The sequence below is a fragment of the Poecilia reticulata genome, linkage group LG9 (assembly GCF_000633615.1).
Source record: "Poecilia reticulata strain Guanapo linkage group LG9, Guppy_female_1.0+MT, whole genome shotgun sequence".
Lineage (NCBI taxonomy): Eukaryota > Metazoa > Chordata > Actinopteri > Cyprinodontiformes > Poeciliidae > Poecilia > Poecilia reticulata.
In genome coordinates, this window is record NC_024339.1 from 22,077,500 (window position 1) to 22,094,485 (window position 16,986).

At 40.6% G+C, this 16,986-nt stretch overlaps 1 protein-coding gene across 3 annotated transcripts in view; it reads right to left on the minus strand.

Moving 5' to 3' along the window:
• Positions 1-16,986, minus strand: part of emid1 (EMI domain containing 1) — a 63,569-nt gene that overhangs the window by 40,379 nt on the left and 6,204 nt on the right. For all 3 annotated transcript variants that reach the window (XM_008418647.2, XM_008418646.2, XM_008418648.2), the window contains exons 2-3: positions 15,039-15,152; positions 13,092-13,195 (exon numbers count right to left, since the gene is read on the minus strand). In XM_008418647.2, coding sequence (XP_008416869.1) covers positions 13,092-13,195; positions 15,039-15,152 — 218 coding nt within the window. The remainder of the gene's footprint in view (positions 1-13,091; positions 13,196-15,038; positions 15,153-16,986) is intronic.

Consider the following 16,986-nt stretch of genomic DNA (forward strand, 5'->3'; position numbering starts at 1 on the left):
AAAAAAAAAAAAAAAAAAAACACTCTCAAATTCAACATCTGCCCTTGGCATACAAGTAATTTTAACTGAATAATGAGATTTAATATATTTTTTAAGATTACGTTCCACTATAAAATTTAAGACAATGAAGTCAAGTTGTGCTGACTCTGTGCTCTGTTTTATCTACAGACTCTTTAAACTACTTATAAAACCTGTAAAAAATTACAGCCATTTAGAGCAAAGCAGCATTTAAAAGGCATTTCACACAATAATGAATCTATAAACAAGACCACTTTAAAGAAGATGACAGTACTTTGCAGAATATACATGACGTCATCTGCACAAATGGAAAAGGAAAGTCACTTTAAACAATTTCACGTCCTCCTCCCTTTTCCTGCTCTCCCACAGAGAGTAACAGTTTTAATTCATCTATAAAATCTAAACCAGTGAGAATGAAAGTAAATCTCTATTTTGAGAAACTATGGTGATAATTTCTCTTTGTCCACTCTGGCGGAGTCATAGAGACTGTGAAAACGGCTGAGTCTTCCAGAGGTTTAATGCAATCAGCAGCTTTTACACTCAGTGACCTCACAGCTCATCAAGGCTAAAAGAGCCTTTGCCAGATCATCACTGGTGAAGAAGTGAGGGAATCACTTGTGTCAAAAAATTATGCTATCAAATAACCAATCTCTTCAAAAATGTAAAATTAAGGCAAAACAAAATAATGTTCAAAAACCATCCCATATTTTGATTTAAAATCACTGAGTTCAACTGAAACGTTTGTTTCTGATGGGTGAACTTATCTTTGCCTTGAGGTTGGAAGACCTGCTTCCCGTCACCCTAATCTTTAGCTGCCGCCACAGATTCTCAAACATACTGAAGTTGGGACTGCGAACATTCAAATTACCTCCACTAAGAAGAAACATGTTGGTATGATTGAATATTTATAGCTAAATCTCCCAGGACAGTTACTGACTCTATTTACTCTGGTTATTCAGGCTGTAATAAAAACTCTGAAACATGACAGAAGATTTGAGTAATATTTTGATTTTTTTGCTTGTGCAGACAGGGTAAAGTTATGTCCCAGACTATGTTTTTGCCGTCACCCTCTCTCCACGGCTCCAGCTTACTTAAGTCAAACCTTACTCCACTGTTGCCGTCTTGCTCAGTGGCTGGTTGAGTTCAACCCACCCAGTGGCCTTGCCCCCCCCCCCCCCGGTCTGAACTGGTTTTGCCTCCATCTAATATTTCTTCACATCTCAGGTGGAGCCAGATGAGAGGAATTCCACATTGGCAAAAAGCCGCTCCGACGGATGAACGATCAAGAGCCGTGTTTGTAATTAATCTCACAGCTTGCCCTCTTCCTTCAATAAGCGGCCCTGAGAGCGTGCAGGGCCTTCGTTATAATTACACTGGACACTGACAGCTCTGGGTCCATTGAGGCCTGACGGAGGAAAGCTGGGGTAAAAGCGGATCTTTAGAAGACAGAACTAAATACGAAGTGCACATAATTCTCCCCTCAAAATGCTGCGGCACTTTTCTTCTGCGGTCCTTCAGCTGATTTACTGATACAGCAGCAGTAGAAAAGGCACATTGTAGTCGCTCGGCATCAAAGCCATGACATGTCTGTGAAATTGAAGACAAACTCAGAATGAGTACATCTCGAGAAGCTTCTTATCATAGCCTAGCTACAGTGCTGCCACTTACGGGACAATACTATAATTGTGCCAAAAAGCCCAAATCCCTGAACCCCTAAATCCTCTGCTCTGTCTTTTTCGGGTCCACTATCCGCCTACAGCAGGGGGGGATTACCGACTGGGAACCAAACGAGAAGCAGAAACCTAAATAACTTTACTTTGTTTAGATATGTCAAAATATTTGTTGCCCCCAAACAAAAACTGTGGTACATGCATGGATAATGTTCATCCTAGTTGTTACTTCAGAAAGTCTCCTTGGAGCCGTAAGACGAGCAGCCGAAAAATACTAGCTTCCTCCTTTAACCTTACGTCTTTAAAACATTGTCTTTCTCCGACTTAAAACATCAGCAGCATCCTGCTTCTTATTACGAAGTTGCACATCCAGGTTTTTTTTCTTTGCCCGGAGTCACTCCTTACCCAGTGCACCAGTTTTCATTTTACACTCCTCTTTTCCTCCATCGGAGAGCGAGAGAATAAATTATGATCTCTTGCTGGCCTGAGTGAGATCAGAGGAAGGAAAGGGAGACGAGGGCTGAGCTTACACACGTTCAGGACAAACTGTAACTCTCCATGTTGTCTCTGGGTCAAAAGACCCATCTGGCTGCAGATTTAGTGACTCCGCTTCAATAGAGCTCTGTTTATACAAGTAGCTAGGTTTACACTGGCGAAGTGGAGGGTTCATGCAAAACACATTATCCGACAATAATCCTTTTCGGTCTTTGTAAATAGGATGTAATAAAGAGAGACGTCCAAAGTGGGCGATCATTTCGAAAGTGGTCAGAGAGTCCATTTTGTGTGATTCAGAACCAGATCGTCTCGCCTCCACAAGTGTGAACTCAGACCTTTCACTGAATTTCCTATTCAGACAATGCTCCCAAAGGAGAACCGCCATTCACAGCCGGATCATAATGAAGCTGAAGTGGTATTTTCTTCAGCTCCATAAATGCGTAAAACGAGAAGTATATGTCTTCTGCTGGATGTCATTATCCAAATTAGTGCGGGTGCATTTCAGCATTCGGACTGAAACTTTAACCCAGATTTATTAGGGGGTTTTCTGTGCATGCAGACTTTGTGACAACACTACTAAATTATGTTCCCATTCAGGCAGTCCCATTACTGATTAGTCTACTGAAAACTTTCTTTATTGGTATTATATTTAATCAATAAATGGCCAGAAAGCAGCCGTAGCTGAGCCTGCAAATTAAACTGTCATTTTCTGCAACAATCTAAAATCCCGACTTGGAAAACCCTTCAGCCTTTTATTTTGCTGATTTTTGAGTGAAAATCTGAGTAAAATAAAAATGTCCTTTGTGGTTCTGTAAGGATATAAAAATGTTCAAGTTGCATCAAAAACAACAACAAATGCAATAAATGTGAATTGTAAAACGAGAATATGTCACCTTTAAAATGTTTAACTCCATCTCAAACAATAGCTTACGATAAACCAGCTCAGTGATCATTTATACAGTTACATGTTCATCAGTAGGCACTTTCCATATAAAGTTAATAATCTAAAGAAATCAATTTAAATGACAGAATAAAGTTTTGGTCAATTTTGAGACCGGCTCAAAATCCAGCAAACTAATGGGCAGTCAATGACTGTCAAACTAAAAATTTTTAAATTACATTTTCCCTGCACTATGTTTAGATTTAGATGGGTATGATTCCTTAAATTGTCTTTGTTAAATTTTATAGTAACACTGCAGTTTAATGCTCATGCAGGTTTTTGAAGAGTACAGAAAGTACATGGAGTCTCCTCTATCTTCTCAATTCCTCTCCTTTTAGAGAAAACTACCAACAGTATCTGTTCATTTTTGCTACTTCTTTGCAACTTGTTAAGCAACCTTCTACCCTTCATGTCCACCAATATTTATAGCGAGTAGCTTTATGTTTTATCATTTTCATTGTATAGTTTGGAAGAAGAAAAAAACGTCTGCAGAAAGCTGGTAGTAATTTTGACGCTGGAGAAAAACAGAGCAAAGTGACGTTTTTTCTTTTTTTAACCAAAAAAAAAAAAAAAAAGAAGAAGAAGAAGAAAAGACGAGTGCCAGTGAGAGTAGAACTGGTCTTATCTTCCACTAAGGTGGACTTAGTATTTTTTCAAGTTCTTTCTAATCAAATTATTTTCCTAAACTAGCAACATGTTTGAGGATTGTGTAAACTGCACTGCTTCATGAATCCTTTCAGAGTGTCGTGAATCACATTCATTACTGCTGTGACTCACTAATTTGAGTTCACAGCCTTTATAAGCCTTGACTGACCAGAGTCATGTGTGATGCATTCATTGTGTGATTCATGTGTTTTTTTATATGCATTAGATGAATGTATGCGTCTCAAGGGAAGCAGGTGTTTTTAGTGCCTCAGAAATCTGTGAGTTTGCCTCATGCAAGGCCCTCACTGTGAGATCAGCATGAACAGCTGAGTGGACCATAAACACCTGAAGAAGCACGCATATACACACGTGCATCAAAAACACGCACACGCGCAGACACCCTCTCTGGACTGGGATTACAGCCGTGATCGAGGTGAAGGAGCCAACATGTGCATTCAGGCTGTTGTCCAGTGAAAACACCAGAGCTGGTTGGTTCTGATGGGGCCAAACTACTCTGGTGGTTGGCCCCATCGGTAGATGCAAGTTTAGAGAGTCCAGCTCTAAATCTGCATCGACAGGTTCAGAGTTGGACTCCATAGTTGATGATTTCAACCTGCTGAGCCTCACTAGTCCTCCTGTCAGCAGCAACAGACTGCAGGGATGTTGCAAAATCACTAATTGGACAAGTTTAATAACATAAAGCAACAGGTTGACATGGTGACTTTGGATGGAAAGGATACTCATTATCATTATTATTGTCATTATCATCATCATTATTATCAGAAAGGATAATCATTATTCCATAATTTAATTCCAATGACAGCAAAATATTTTCTTTTTATCCCATTTTTTTGTAGTTTGTCGTTTTGTAAAGTTAAAAACATGTAAATCAGATTTGGATTCATATAATGTAAAAAAAATATTTACACCCAAATTGGCAGTAAATTTAATTTTGTTCTATTTACATTATTTTGTAATAAACCAAATCAGAAGATTTCATGGTAGCCGATTTGATAAACAGTGAATTTGTATGTTGATAGTAAGCAGCTTTATTAATAACCCATATGACCCACTTTGTTGTTGCTTTGTGTGTGGATCCCCATGTTTCCACACAATATGTGTGAATATGTGACTCCAGAAGTGGAAAAATAATTTAATGCATCAACTTTGATCCACCCTTACTTAAAACTATTTATCAATTTTACCAATTCTAATGAATTTTTAGCATTTATCTGTTTATTGCACTTTTTAAAGCTGTTTTTATGCAGCTATGTCTGCGTTTATATGTACTGCTGCTGCTCTCTGCACCTTTTTAATTGCTCTTAGGGGATAAATAAAGTTTAATTTAATTAAATTGAATTGAATTGAACATCAARACTCTCAAAAATTAAACCCAAAACATCCAGACACATAAGCACATTACTTTTTGGCTCTAGAGTGGAACAAGCAAGTTTAAAAAAAAAACTGTAGAGAGTCTGATCTCACTAAAGCCTGATAAATAAACCTGCAAATATCAATTAGTTAGAAGATATTTAAAGGTTTAAAATGCTAAAACACAGCGTTTCAAATAAACATAAAGAAATATTCATGAACAGCTAGACTGTTGGGTGTTTTGTAATATCATAGCGGTTGATTTTTCTCATAAAGTCGTCAAAGTGAAAGGGACACATGGAAAAACATGGTTGCATGATACCAAGATCCATCACCTTGACCTACATGCAAACCACATTAAAACACGGTGATGGCAGCACCGCGGTGATGGCAGCATCATATTCAGACGCAGAGAAGGAGGTCAGGGTTCACGAGAAAACAGATGGAGCTAAACGCAGGGCTATCTTTGAAGGTAACTAACTGCAATGACTTATTTTTCCTCAAACTGCACTTTTTTCAAATACACTGAAGTTTGTGATTGTATTTTTATAAGATGCAAAAACATTGATTAAATACTTCATTATTAACCGCAACAAACGTGGAAAATCAACCTCTTTGGTCATCTAGTCTTGCTTCCATTGTTCTCACTTCCAAAATGGCCAATATATTTGTTCTGTTTTTACACTTGGACACTAAAACAAAAGAAGTAGCCACAGCCATCACCTCAGGAAAAGCTCAACTACCAGCAAAGAGCTTCTTGGTTGGTGGGAAACTGAACCCTAAGCCAGAGGGTTGGAGGGCAAGAGGCCATAAAAGATGTTGTCACAACAAGTCGGCTGTGATGTGGTGGTCTGTTTGCGCTTAAGTGTACTCTGGCTGGGAGAAGGTTTGTAGTTCAGGTTCATAAAATCCCCACCCATGGAGCCACAACACCGAGGTCCCTCTGATGTGGCTCTATATGTGTTTATGAACTTATTACAGCAACAAAAGAACTACAATAACCACAGGCCAATCTAAGAAAGTTATTGTACTTTTTATTTTTCTGCTCTAGTTATCACTAAGCAGACGGGCAGCGGCAGCAGTAAAGGGAGAGGTTACAGCGTTGCACAGGAAACTTTTGCAACTGACTGATGTAAGCGTATGAAAAAGGGAGTCTGTGTCTAATTTGACAAATTAGAAATTCTGGATAGCTATATGTACCATGAATATTTATGGTTTATGTGGAATTCTTAAAAATACCAACTTATCTAAATGTTTTTGCAACCCTTAAACCAGACAACTAATATTTCTGTCCGGCCAAGGAATTAATCAAACTGAACCACATTTCCAAAGCTGAATTAAAAGTAAGTTAGTTGCTTATACAAGTGCATCATCAATCTAAATTTTGTTGCTGAGATCCAATTTTTGCTCTGTTGTTTGCAATTTTAGTCTTATTTTAAGAACTTTATTGTAGCTTTTTTTGTTTTTTTACTGCCAGTCATGATCTGTCATTAATTATTTAGATTCAGAGCAGAGGAGATGTCACACTGTGTGTGAAAAATCAACTGGCTTTACTACTATTTTAAAACAAAGACAAAATGGTTACAGTGTTGAGATTTTAAGCTCTCTTTGGGCCTGTACAATGTTGTCGCCAAGTGACCAAGTGACCAAGTGACCAAGTGACCATACCTTAATGCCTCTGGATTTTTGCCTCGATTTTTGGTCAAGGCTGATCAAGTAAAAAAAAAAAAAAAAGATTGATTTGCTGCCACAAGTCACCTTCCCTGTGCATTTGTGATTAAAATAGTAAAACTGAGTAGCTCTAAATACACATCAGCTCAGTCCTAAGTCATATTTAAACTTAAAAAAAAAACAAAAAAAAAAAACAAGAAACGCGTTTTTACCACTGAAAGAAAAAATGCACTGGACAAAGGAGGAAACTTTTCCACAGTAGCTTGATTTATAATCCAGCAGCTGGAGCCAGTATGTACCTCATGTTGTGATTTAAAACATTCACGGTTGTCGGAGGGATTTCCAGCTTTCAGATTAGGTCCTTTGAGCTCATCAGCTGCAGGGAGTCTACCTGCCGCATCAATGCTGCCGTTGTCCCAAGAACGACATTCAAATATGGTTCATCACCGTCTCACAGTCGAACTAAGAACAGTGGTGCTGTGATAATATGTGGCACCTACATCCTGCAAAACTACGGTGTATTTATGCATGGTTAGAAATGGTCATGAGATGAAAGAAGGGAGCAGATGGAGTCAATGCAGTTTTAATGAAGGAGGTTCCACACCTTCACTCATGGAGAGGATTTAAAAAGCAAAAAAAAAAAAATTTTTTTAAAGGTTTTTCTTTATAACTACAAAATTTGTCTCTGGGCCACTTAGGCTGATCATCAGCAGGACAAAAAAAAAGGAGATAACATCTTTCCTCTTATTGCTCATGATGGGCCAATCTGTCAGGCGGCGCATCGGTCCACTCAGGCATCAAGCGGCGAGAGGAAAAGCCTGCATTTTTACTCCTGTGTCCATCCTTCAAAGTTTCATGCAGCGCTGAGTGCGTGCCTCGTTTCCCTCCGACTGCAGGAAAAGCAGTTTTCTGTGTTCTCTCACTGGAAGTCTTGCAAAATCGTAAATAAATCAGTAAGCAGAAGAGACATTTCCAGCCCGGAGCCCAGATACATAAACTTTAACTCAGAATCGAGGCTAAGGGTGCATGAAACTTTAACGAAGGTCTGGTGAAAGGACTGTGCAGCTGTACTTCCTTAGATTTACAGGCTTTTATTTTGGATTAGAAGTTAATGGGAGAGGCTCAGCAATAAGGTAAAAAAAAATAAAAAAATCTAAATAACAAAAGGAAAGGAAAATATGTTTTCATAATTTTCCTGAAAGATGATCTCAACATTTTGTTCTCATCTCCTTAAATGAACAAAATGGAGAGAAAATTGTAGTTGGGCTGCATCAATGTTACACCTGAAAAAAGCAACTTTGTGTGTTATTGGAGAAAAATAAAGCCATTTTCACAGTAACATTGTGTCAGTTTAAATATCTATCCCCAATAAGTATGAAGTAAAAGTAAACCTCAACACACTTTTGTCAAATACCACAAATCGTAATGTGTTTTGTTTGTATTTTAACTGAGGGCAAAAATTTACTTTCACATATTCATGAAAAACATTTTGTGTGTCGCAAAACCCCCTGAACACAACTCTGCATACAAATGCACCCTCACGTTTCAGATAAGAAGGGAAGAAAATGTATAATTTTTCATCTTGGTTCCCACTAAGCCACAACTCTGTGTTGTTCTGTCACATAAAATCTTAATGTTTGATTAATGCTTTGTGGTATTTTTCCACTGTAGGTCCCAGAGAACAGAACATATCTACAGGATAAAGTTCCCGCCTTCACATATCTGAATCTTTTACAGTAACTACTTTCTAATGACAAAATAAAACAGAGAAGAAACAAGAGAAGAAGAAAAATTATGTACATTTTTTTATTTTCATGACTAGCTGGCACTTATGTGTGTTGCTTAATGGAGGTAATGTTCCTCCGGGCTAGCCAGCACAGGGTGACTGTGCTGGACACCTTTCAGTGTAATCTCATCTCTCGGCCTGGTTTGTCTCAACTTTGACTGTTTCCAGTTTGCGCTGGTCGTCCATTTAAATAACTCTGCATGGGAGCTGCATGCTGAATATTTTCTTCTCAAACATGTGAGAGAAAGCCTGAGCGTGCAACAACACCTCACATCAGAATCAACCGGATCAAGAAAGAACAACCTAGACTACGGAACACCTGCTAATCCAAACACACAGGACGTCTGGGAATGTGACTGGAAGCAGCAGAGCTGGACGTAGAGGTGCTGAAGTTCTGCGTTGTTACTCTGACGGTGCAGATCCATGTGGTCTAGCAGCGGTTAGAGCTGAGGTCATCTCCTCAGACCTCAGGGTGGAGTTCCTCCACTCACAGCTACTAAAACCTGCAGCCACTAAAGCAACTAATCACACAGAACAGCTGCATCCCTCACTGTATATAAATCCTCGACGCCTCGCTCTCCCACCCACACGCTGACTCTGGCAAACGCATACTGTACGCCGGCCTCCACGCACCACCACTCTTCCTTTGCAAACAGCAAGCTGCAGCTGACTGATGTTTGAAGCGCGGGGTTTTAGCGTGCAGGCCTGAGATAAGCTGCTCTGAGCTGTGAAAACACAGATTACATTTCTCCAGCTTATTACTGACGGCGTGCCTCTGCCTCGCGGTCATGCCGTAATTGTGACCCAAAAACCGCAGCCTCCGCTCGGCGGCGAGATATGAGTAGATGGGGTACCCCCCACCCTCCACCACCCCCACAGTTCCTCCTCTCAAACCTGTAAAGATTTGACAGCCGTGCTAATTTAACTCTACATTCCCCCCATACGTTTCCCGAACGGCCGCCTCCTCCTGCGATAAGCTGCCACCATATTTTTTCGAGTGCTTTTGGTCGATAAATCAGAATCCGAACCAACGTATTAAGTGCTGCCTCTGTAAAGTGTCATCTTCACACTTTTCAAAATCTATCAAAATCAGCAGATGGGAGAAAAAAAAAGTCAAAAATGTTAACCTAATAAATTCACAGACACGACTGCTGAGAGTGCAATCACCCTTCTTCCCTTTCCTGAGGCATTTCAAGTCAGCTCTAATGTAGTAATGCTGCTTCTAAGGACTAAATTTGATATTCTCATCACAAAATTACCTCTAAATGAGGTGCAATTTCGATATTTGTGTTAAATGTGGCATAAGCTGAGATATCCCCACCGAAAACTAGCATTTACTTTCTTGGTATGCCAAAGCCAAACAGGCATACATTAAATCCCTGTTTCTGGCATGCAATGAAAGTGCTTCCATCTGCAAATACTTAGCCCCATTTTTTTTTTTTTTCCTTTTGGCTCAATCAGAGATAAAGAGCATTGTGTTCCTGGTCCAGAAGTAAGACAATATTTCCCAAACCTCATAGAAAACAATTAAGACCCAGTAATTACACCAGTGACCTGGAATTCCAGCCAAGTTCAGAGTTTGGGGTGAGAGAGAAAAGAGAAAGAAGTCTAATGTGAAAGATGCCTGCCTCTTGGACTGCTATTTTACGCCGTTACTTTTGTCCATCAGTAATTATGTGATGTAATCTTTGGATTTTAGAGCCTCTCGTTCTGTGCATGACGGGTAAAAAAAAACAAAAAGCTGCTGCCATAGTCAAAGCAAGCTCTTGTCTCAAAGCTGTAGAATCTGTTTCTGCACAGTCCTGCTCTGGTTGTGCAGACGAACAATCCAAAACCGAAACAGAGACATGTCATATGTAACAGACCAGAGTTACGGGTGCTGACGGAGGGAGTGAGAGTTTCCTCTCACACCTTTAAGGGCAGTGAAAAAGTATTCGTCCAACTCCGATCTGAAACGCTGGCATCTAATTCTCATGCAGTCTGAACTGATGCTGGATATATTGCAACTGCCCATCATTGAGCCACTCCCAGAGAAAAGCTTAGCCTGAAAACACAAAAAGTTCAAAAGGCAGAGACACAACTTAACTTGTCACATTGTTTATAAAGTCTGGGATTGACTGGCGACATGTCCAGGGTGTAACCCACCTCTCACCCAATGACTGCTGGACATGAACCCTTGAGGCCCTGCAGGGATAAGCGGGGATAGACGACGGATGAATGAATATTAAAGTTCACTAAAGGACTGAAATACAACGGCTACCTTAGCCGTGCCTTGAAGCATCTGGTCCTTCACAGATTTCTCCTGCTTTTGCTTTTCTTTTGTCACTTTGTCTGTTTCCAGTTGGCAGTTTATTTTTCCAGTTTACTTTGATGAGCTGCTTCAGTTCATTAAAGTAATTGTACTTGGATTTCTGGCGTTTGTGACAACTGGCAGTGAGTTTTTACAGAGCTGCGGATGAATTTTGGGCCCCATTTATTTGCAGAACTGTTCTAATTTGGAAACAGTGGGAGAGTTTTCGATCATAAACGTTGTTAAAGATCAAGCTGCAGAATCTCAATTGGTTTTAATTCTAGACTAATTCCAGACTTTGATTAGGACCCTACTTTACTTTTAACCTTTCAGATATAAAAAAAACTTGCTGGTGTGCTTTAAATCATTGTCTTGTTACATAATTTTAGTGCAGATGAGTTTATGGTCACAAACCAATTATTGGACATTCACAAGGTGCAGAATGTCCTAAAGCAGCAGCGCAGCCACACACCAATGTTCCTTTTCTTAAACGTTACATTAGTTTTACACCAGAGATTATGTAATGAATAAAAAAGGTGTACCTAGGTAGGTACTGTAAAAAAAATAAATAAACAAAACAGTCAGAAAAACTGAGATCTTAAAAATACACCAAATTGAAATCATTAATTCATAAGATGAATTTGTACCTGTCAACGTCGAGGCAGGTTAGATTCTTATGACTTTTTGAAAATCAGATGCACTCCAAGTCTTAAGAGGTGCTCACTGTCATCCGCACTGGTTTTCTGAAGACGTGATTTCAAACTTACACCCACTGAACTGCAGCCTTTTACTTTCACTTGGCAACGCTACGGTTTCAGACTTTAAGTGGGGTCTGGCCTCCAGGTTCGCCCCTGTGGCAGCGGGCCTTTGTTTCTCCTTAAGTAGCAGAACCAGACAGACAGCAGTGGGGTATCAGGTTCTCCACTGGCACGGGGTTCTGCTCACGAGGCAGGAGCACAACAAAGTGCCCGTGGCCCTGGATGGCATCCACAGTGCAGAGGAGTAAAAGCCCCGTGAATGGGAGCTGTCACTGCTACTCAGCAGCGTCTCTGATCTGAGCCACCCGGAACGACGCTCTGATAAGTGGCTAATCCCAGCATCCCCCGCTGGCTCGGTAGAACCCCACTGCCATGACAACCCGGGGGAGTGGAAAGGGGGGGGATCTCCTCTAGCAACAACTTAATTGGATAATTTCCTCCCAGCTTCACTCTGTGTGTGTTTTCTCCTTTTGTTAAGTAAAGTCTGCGCTGTCTGACTGAGAATGTGTGTTTTTTGCCTTCCGAGAGTGGGGAGGGTTTAAATCAGGCGGTGCATTTGGGTGGTTTCGGCGTGTGCGAGTTTAAGCAAGCGGGGAGAAGTGGAGATGTTTTTCTTAAACTGAAGCTGCGCTGCAGCAGACCGCAGACCAGAGGGAGGGTTCACCTGGGAGAGCGAGCGTAAAAGAAGTATACAGCCTCCGTTTTCATCACCACAAAAAAAGTGACCACTTTAACCACTGTAAACATTTATTGTCCTTTGTCATGCATGGTCTGACAATTTATGTTACACCCATTCAAGCTCCGGGTCACGACATAAACAGATGCCCCACCCTCCTCCCCAGACGGCCGAGACCTGCAGACTAGTGCCAGGGAAAGTCATTATGCTCTACGGGTGTGTGTGTGTGTGTGTGTGTGTGTGTGTGTGTGTGTGTGTGCGTGCGCGTGTGTGTGTGTGTGTGCGAGCTGAGAAATGAAAACAGTTCTGGGAGCATGGCACTTTAAGAAGATGAAGAGTTGGTTCCAGCTGGATCATAAAAAATGAAAACCACAGAGTAGAATAAGCCTTGACGGGCTAAATTTACTGCTGGAATAAAGACATTACAGCTGATTAACAGAACCGAGGTATTTGACTCGCCCCGAGGAGCCGCAGCCTCTCATTTCGTAACTTCATTTAAGGGACAGAGGCTGCCTTATATAAGCGTAATGGAAATCACTCCTGTTTGAAAGTATTACTTGCACAAGCGCAGCGGAGGGCACATACAGTACGCTGGCTACGAGGCTTTAATGAAAAAAGAGGAATAGGGACGGATGAGTCAGCCAGATGAGAAAGAGAAGGGAAAATGAAAACAGTAAAAGAAAAAAAGGTCCATGTGTTCTCTCCCGTCCTTTACTAATCACATCCATATTCCACCCCCCCCCAAAAAATCCTCCTTTAGTCATCGCCTACCTTCTCCACAAGCAGTGCCGCTGAATCCTGGACAGCATTTCCACTCGAGTGAGGTCACGGTGCGGTACACCACTTTGTAAGATGGTCTCACTACTGTCTTATAGCTGGAAAACACACAAAACGAATAAGTGTGATTAGAATCAACTGTTTACCCTCATTTTCTTGTTTTCTGCGCATCTGGGCCACCTGTCAAAATTATACTTACAAGTCTTTCACGTGAGAAGAATAAACCGTGGGTTAATCATAAATGACTCAACCTTTTACTCGTATAGATGCACCAACAAACAAATATTGACAAAAGTGTGTTGACTTTTAGCTTGATCGGCCAGTTGGAAACGTGAAAATTAGGTCTTCTTCCCATCGGTGAACATACCGCACCTCAACTATAACTTATGATAACAACAGCACTGTTCGTAGCGGACGCTGTTACAAAGTAAAGAAGATTTAAAGTCGGGTATTTTTGGTATCTATTAGATGTATAAAATTAAGTAAGATGAAGCAGAGCAATGTTGGGCGCAATTTAAGAGGAAAGCGTCATAGTCGGGTATCAGCAGACCTAATCTGTTTAAAATCAAAAACTGGGGGTAAAATTGTGATTAGTGCATCTCTATAAAAAATGTGTATTGAGGACTAGGGCCGCTGTACAGATAGTGTTATGAATGTCCCCATTACAAATGCAGATATTCATAAAACTGAAGACTTTAGAAGGTAACTCATCATTTCACTCACAAGAGTTTGTAGTTTTTTCTCGGAGAACAAGTGAGATTCTTATTCCTCGACTCCAGTCGGATGCTGCTAAAATGTTTTACAAAGTGTCTGGTTGCTCTCAGCACTGCCTGAATCAGGTTTTTACATCTATATCGACCTACAATTATCTGTTCTTTTATAAAAACCTGTATACAAAACAAATAGCAGTAGGGCTGAATTGTAATTCTATAATTTCTTCCCCTACGCTTTTCACATTCACATTGAAGGGAGGGTCCGGATTCCTCACTTCTTTTTGTATCGTGTGGGTGGAGGGGTGGCACAATCTGGTCCTTCAAACAAAGACTTCTTAAGAGCACATTTGAAGCAAAAGGATATGAACTGTCTCAATCCCCCTGCCCCCCAACCAAAATGTCACTGAATTAAAATGTAAAAGATTAAGTTGGTTTTAATGTGAGTGAAAGTGAAAGGTGAAAAGATGTTCACTAAAACACATCCAGTGAGGTGGAAAGTTGGTGAGTCACCAGAAACAAAGATAAGATTATAACTCCATTATCTGCGTCAGGAAGATGCTCTATTGAGCGTCTGAATGGCTAAAATCTAGTCAGACAGAAAACACCTTGGCCAATTAACTCAAAACGAGGAAGTTCAAATCAGCGTGATAGAAAGTTAGCAGACATAAAAAAGCCTACAATTTCACAGCAAACTGTTGTTAAGCAGGACAACATCTGTGTTTCTATGAAAAGTTACTTAAAAGGCCAGTGGTAGCCTTTTCATTTTCTTACATGATAAATAAAGATATGTTTAGAAAGTACGCTTCTGAACTTGCCAGGTCTCATAGTTGTTTGAAAATCATCCTGACTGACAGTCGATCCCTCAAATGAGCTGAGAAGGCGGATTAGCTAGTTCCTTAATTTTCCCTCAAGCTCATGGTGAAATGACTGCACTGCATTCAGCAGTAAGGAAACCATTACCAGTAAATACTTCACAAAACCTAATTTGCAAAACCCCAAACTAACCCTGTAAAGCAGATAACAGGAAGCCTGGACAAAGTACTACAAAGCTGCTCCGTTTTGTCCTTTTTGAGCTCTCAACCCCTATGTAACACTGTGCATCTGTAGTAGCTGTAAAAATGCATGAACTAAATAATTACTGAGTTGTGTCTGCTTTCAAACAGATGAAGATAAAGGGTTTATGATGGTGTTGCGGAGCGGGGTCCATAAGGTCCCCTCGACCTCTCACCTGCCTCCTGAGCATCCTTGCGGCCAGCGGCAGGTCTGGTAGACCCGCTGGAGGATCGTCCCGTTCTGCACCTGGCAGGTCACTGTCTTGGTTACTGTGTGAGGACACCAGTTCCTGCAGAAACAAGCAGGCAAGTCAAACAGAGTTACAAACTGGAAATAAGGGCAGAATGAGCATTCGCCACTTGTGGATAAAAACCAAAATCGCATTCTTTAACTTGGCAGAGACGAACGTCTTCAATCACACGCTGTCACAAAAGCTAATTTAGCCATGCAGCCCCAGTTGGTTTGCTTTGTTCCTCCCTTCCCCGCCCTTTTGTTTTGAGACTTCCTCGTAGTGTTTACATGGTTTTAATCAGCCACAATTTTCCCAATGAGTGCATTGAGGGCTGTATTTACACTGACGTTGGTCCTCTGTCAATGCACATCCGCTTGCGCTGGGGTCTCGGAGGAGGTGGAGTTTCTCTGGAGTGGATTTTTAACACGGGTTACAGCCGGGTCACGAGTTCACCGCCTTCCCATAGACGGCTTCTGAGACATTACTGGGACTCACTGTTGCTACTGAGAAACTAAACCATGCAGATGATTTAGAGGCCATGTGATTACATCGGTGGTACCCAAAACAAAACTTTTTTTAATGTAGCAGTCTTAAAAAGACATCTGGTTGTGTAAAAGATATAAAAACACTGAGAATTAGTAGGTTTTTAGTTAAATCCTGTCTGAAAGCCCTTTTTAAGAGGAGCAAAATGTCTCTTCCTGATAGACTCCGAGAAACATTTAGCTTTAAAGCCAACATTTGAACCCATCTCTCTAATCACAAATCACATGGCATTCATTTATGAGAAAAAAAAAACTTGGGAAAGCTGCTGAACAACAAGTTACTAGAGAAATAAGGGAACAATTAGCATGATCAGTTTTTGCACAATCGATGGCTATATAGACGGAAGCTGCAGAAACCACAGAGCAGACCGCGCAGCCCGCAGCGCAAAGACCAAGCTCCGTGTGTTCTGCTGCCAGGGAGCATCCAGGACGAACGGGCTGTTCTGTTTGTCAATATGCTCAGCCATATGTTTGTATGCATCAGAGACAGTTTACATTAACGAAAATCGCTGAAGGCAAAGGATGTGAAGCTGCTCCCTTTAACAACCCCCACATGCTCTGCTGGCCACACACACACACACACACACACACACAAGCTGACTGATGTTCTAGTTCTGCTCAATGAGTTTGACTTTTGACATGAAGATACACATTTTTCTATCCATTCTGAAGTCATTTTGTCTTCTTCCCACTCAAGCAGCGTTTATAAAACTTTTGAAGGAGAATTACTTTTCCAAATGAATCGATATAAACACCATTTTTGATTAAAAAAATAACAGTTTAAAACTAAATCTGAATTCTCGTCCCACATTACACATATATACATCTAGGTTTAACACATCTCGATCCATCCATCCTTTAAAGAGACCCTAAATTATCATTACAATACAGTTACTACTGATAGAAAATACTGTATATGCCTTTAAAAAACATTTCCCAGGTAGAGGAAATTATATTCACAGTAAGACGAGGTCCTAACAACGACTCCTCCCAACCCAACAGATAAACCTCTGAGTTTCCCAGGCCGACAGGAGGTTTCACCTGGGAACGACACAGGCGGTTCCTTACGTGGAGGAAACTGGGGGAAGGGTTCATGGTCTCCCCATTTTCCTTCTCTTTGCATGTACACTGTAGGTAAAAAGGAAATTCCCACAGAGTTTGCTCCAATAAATGAAACAAGTCTGGGGTTTGGGATACAGTTCTGAACAGTTGCTTGACTTACAGTATATAAACATTAAAGCGGTCTTAAGGGTTATTTAACACATGATGAGTGAAGATGTGTGAAAAATAATCTAAGATTAATTAATATATTAATATTTTATTTCAGTTGTACAAGTTTACACAAAATA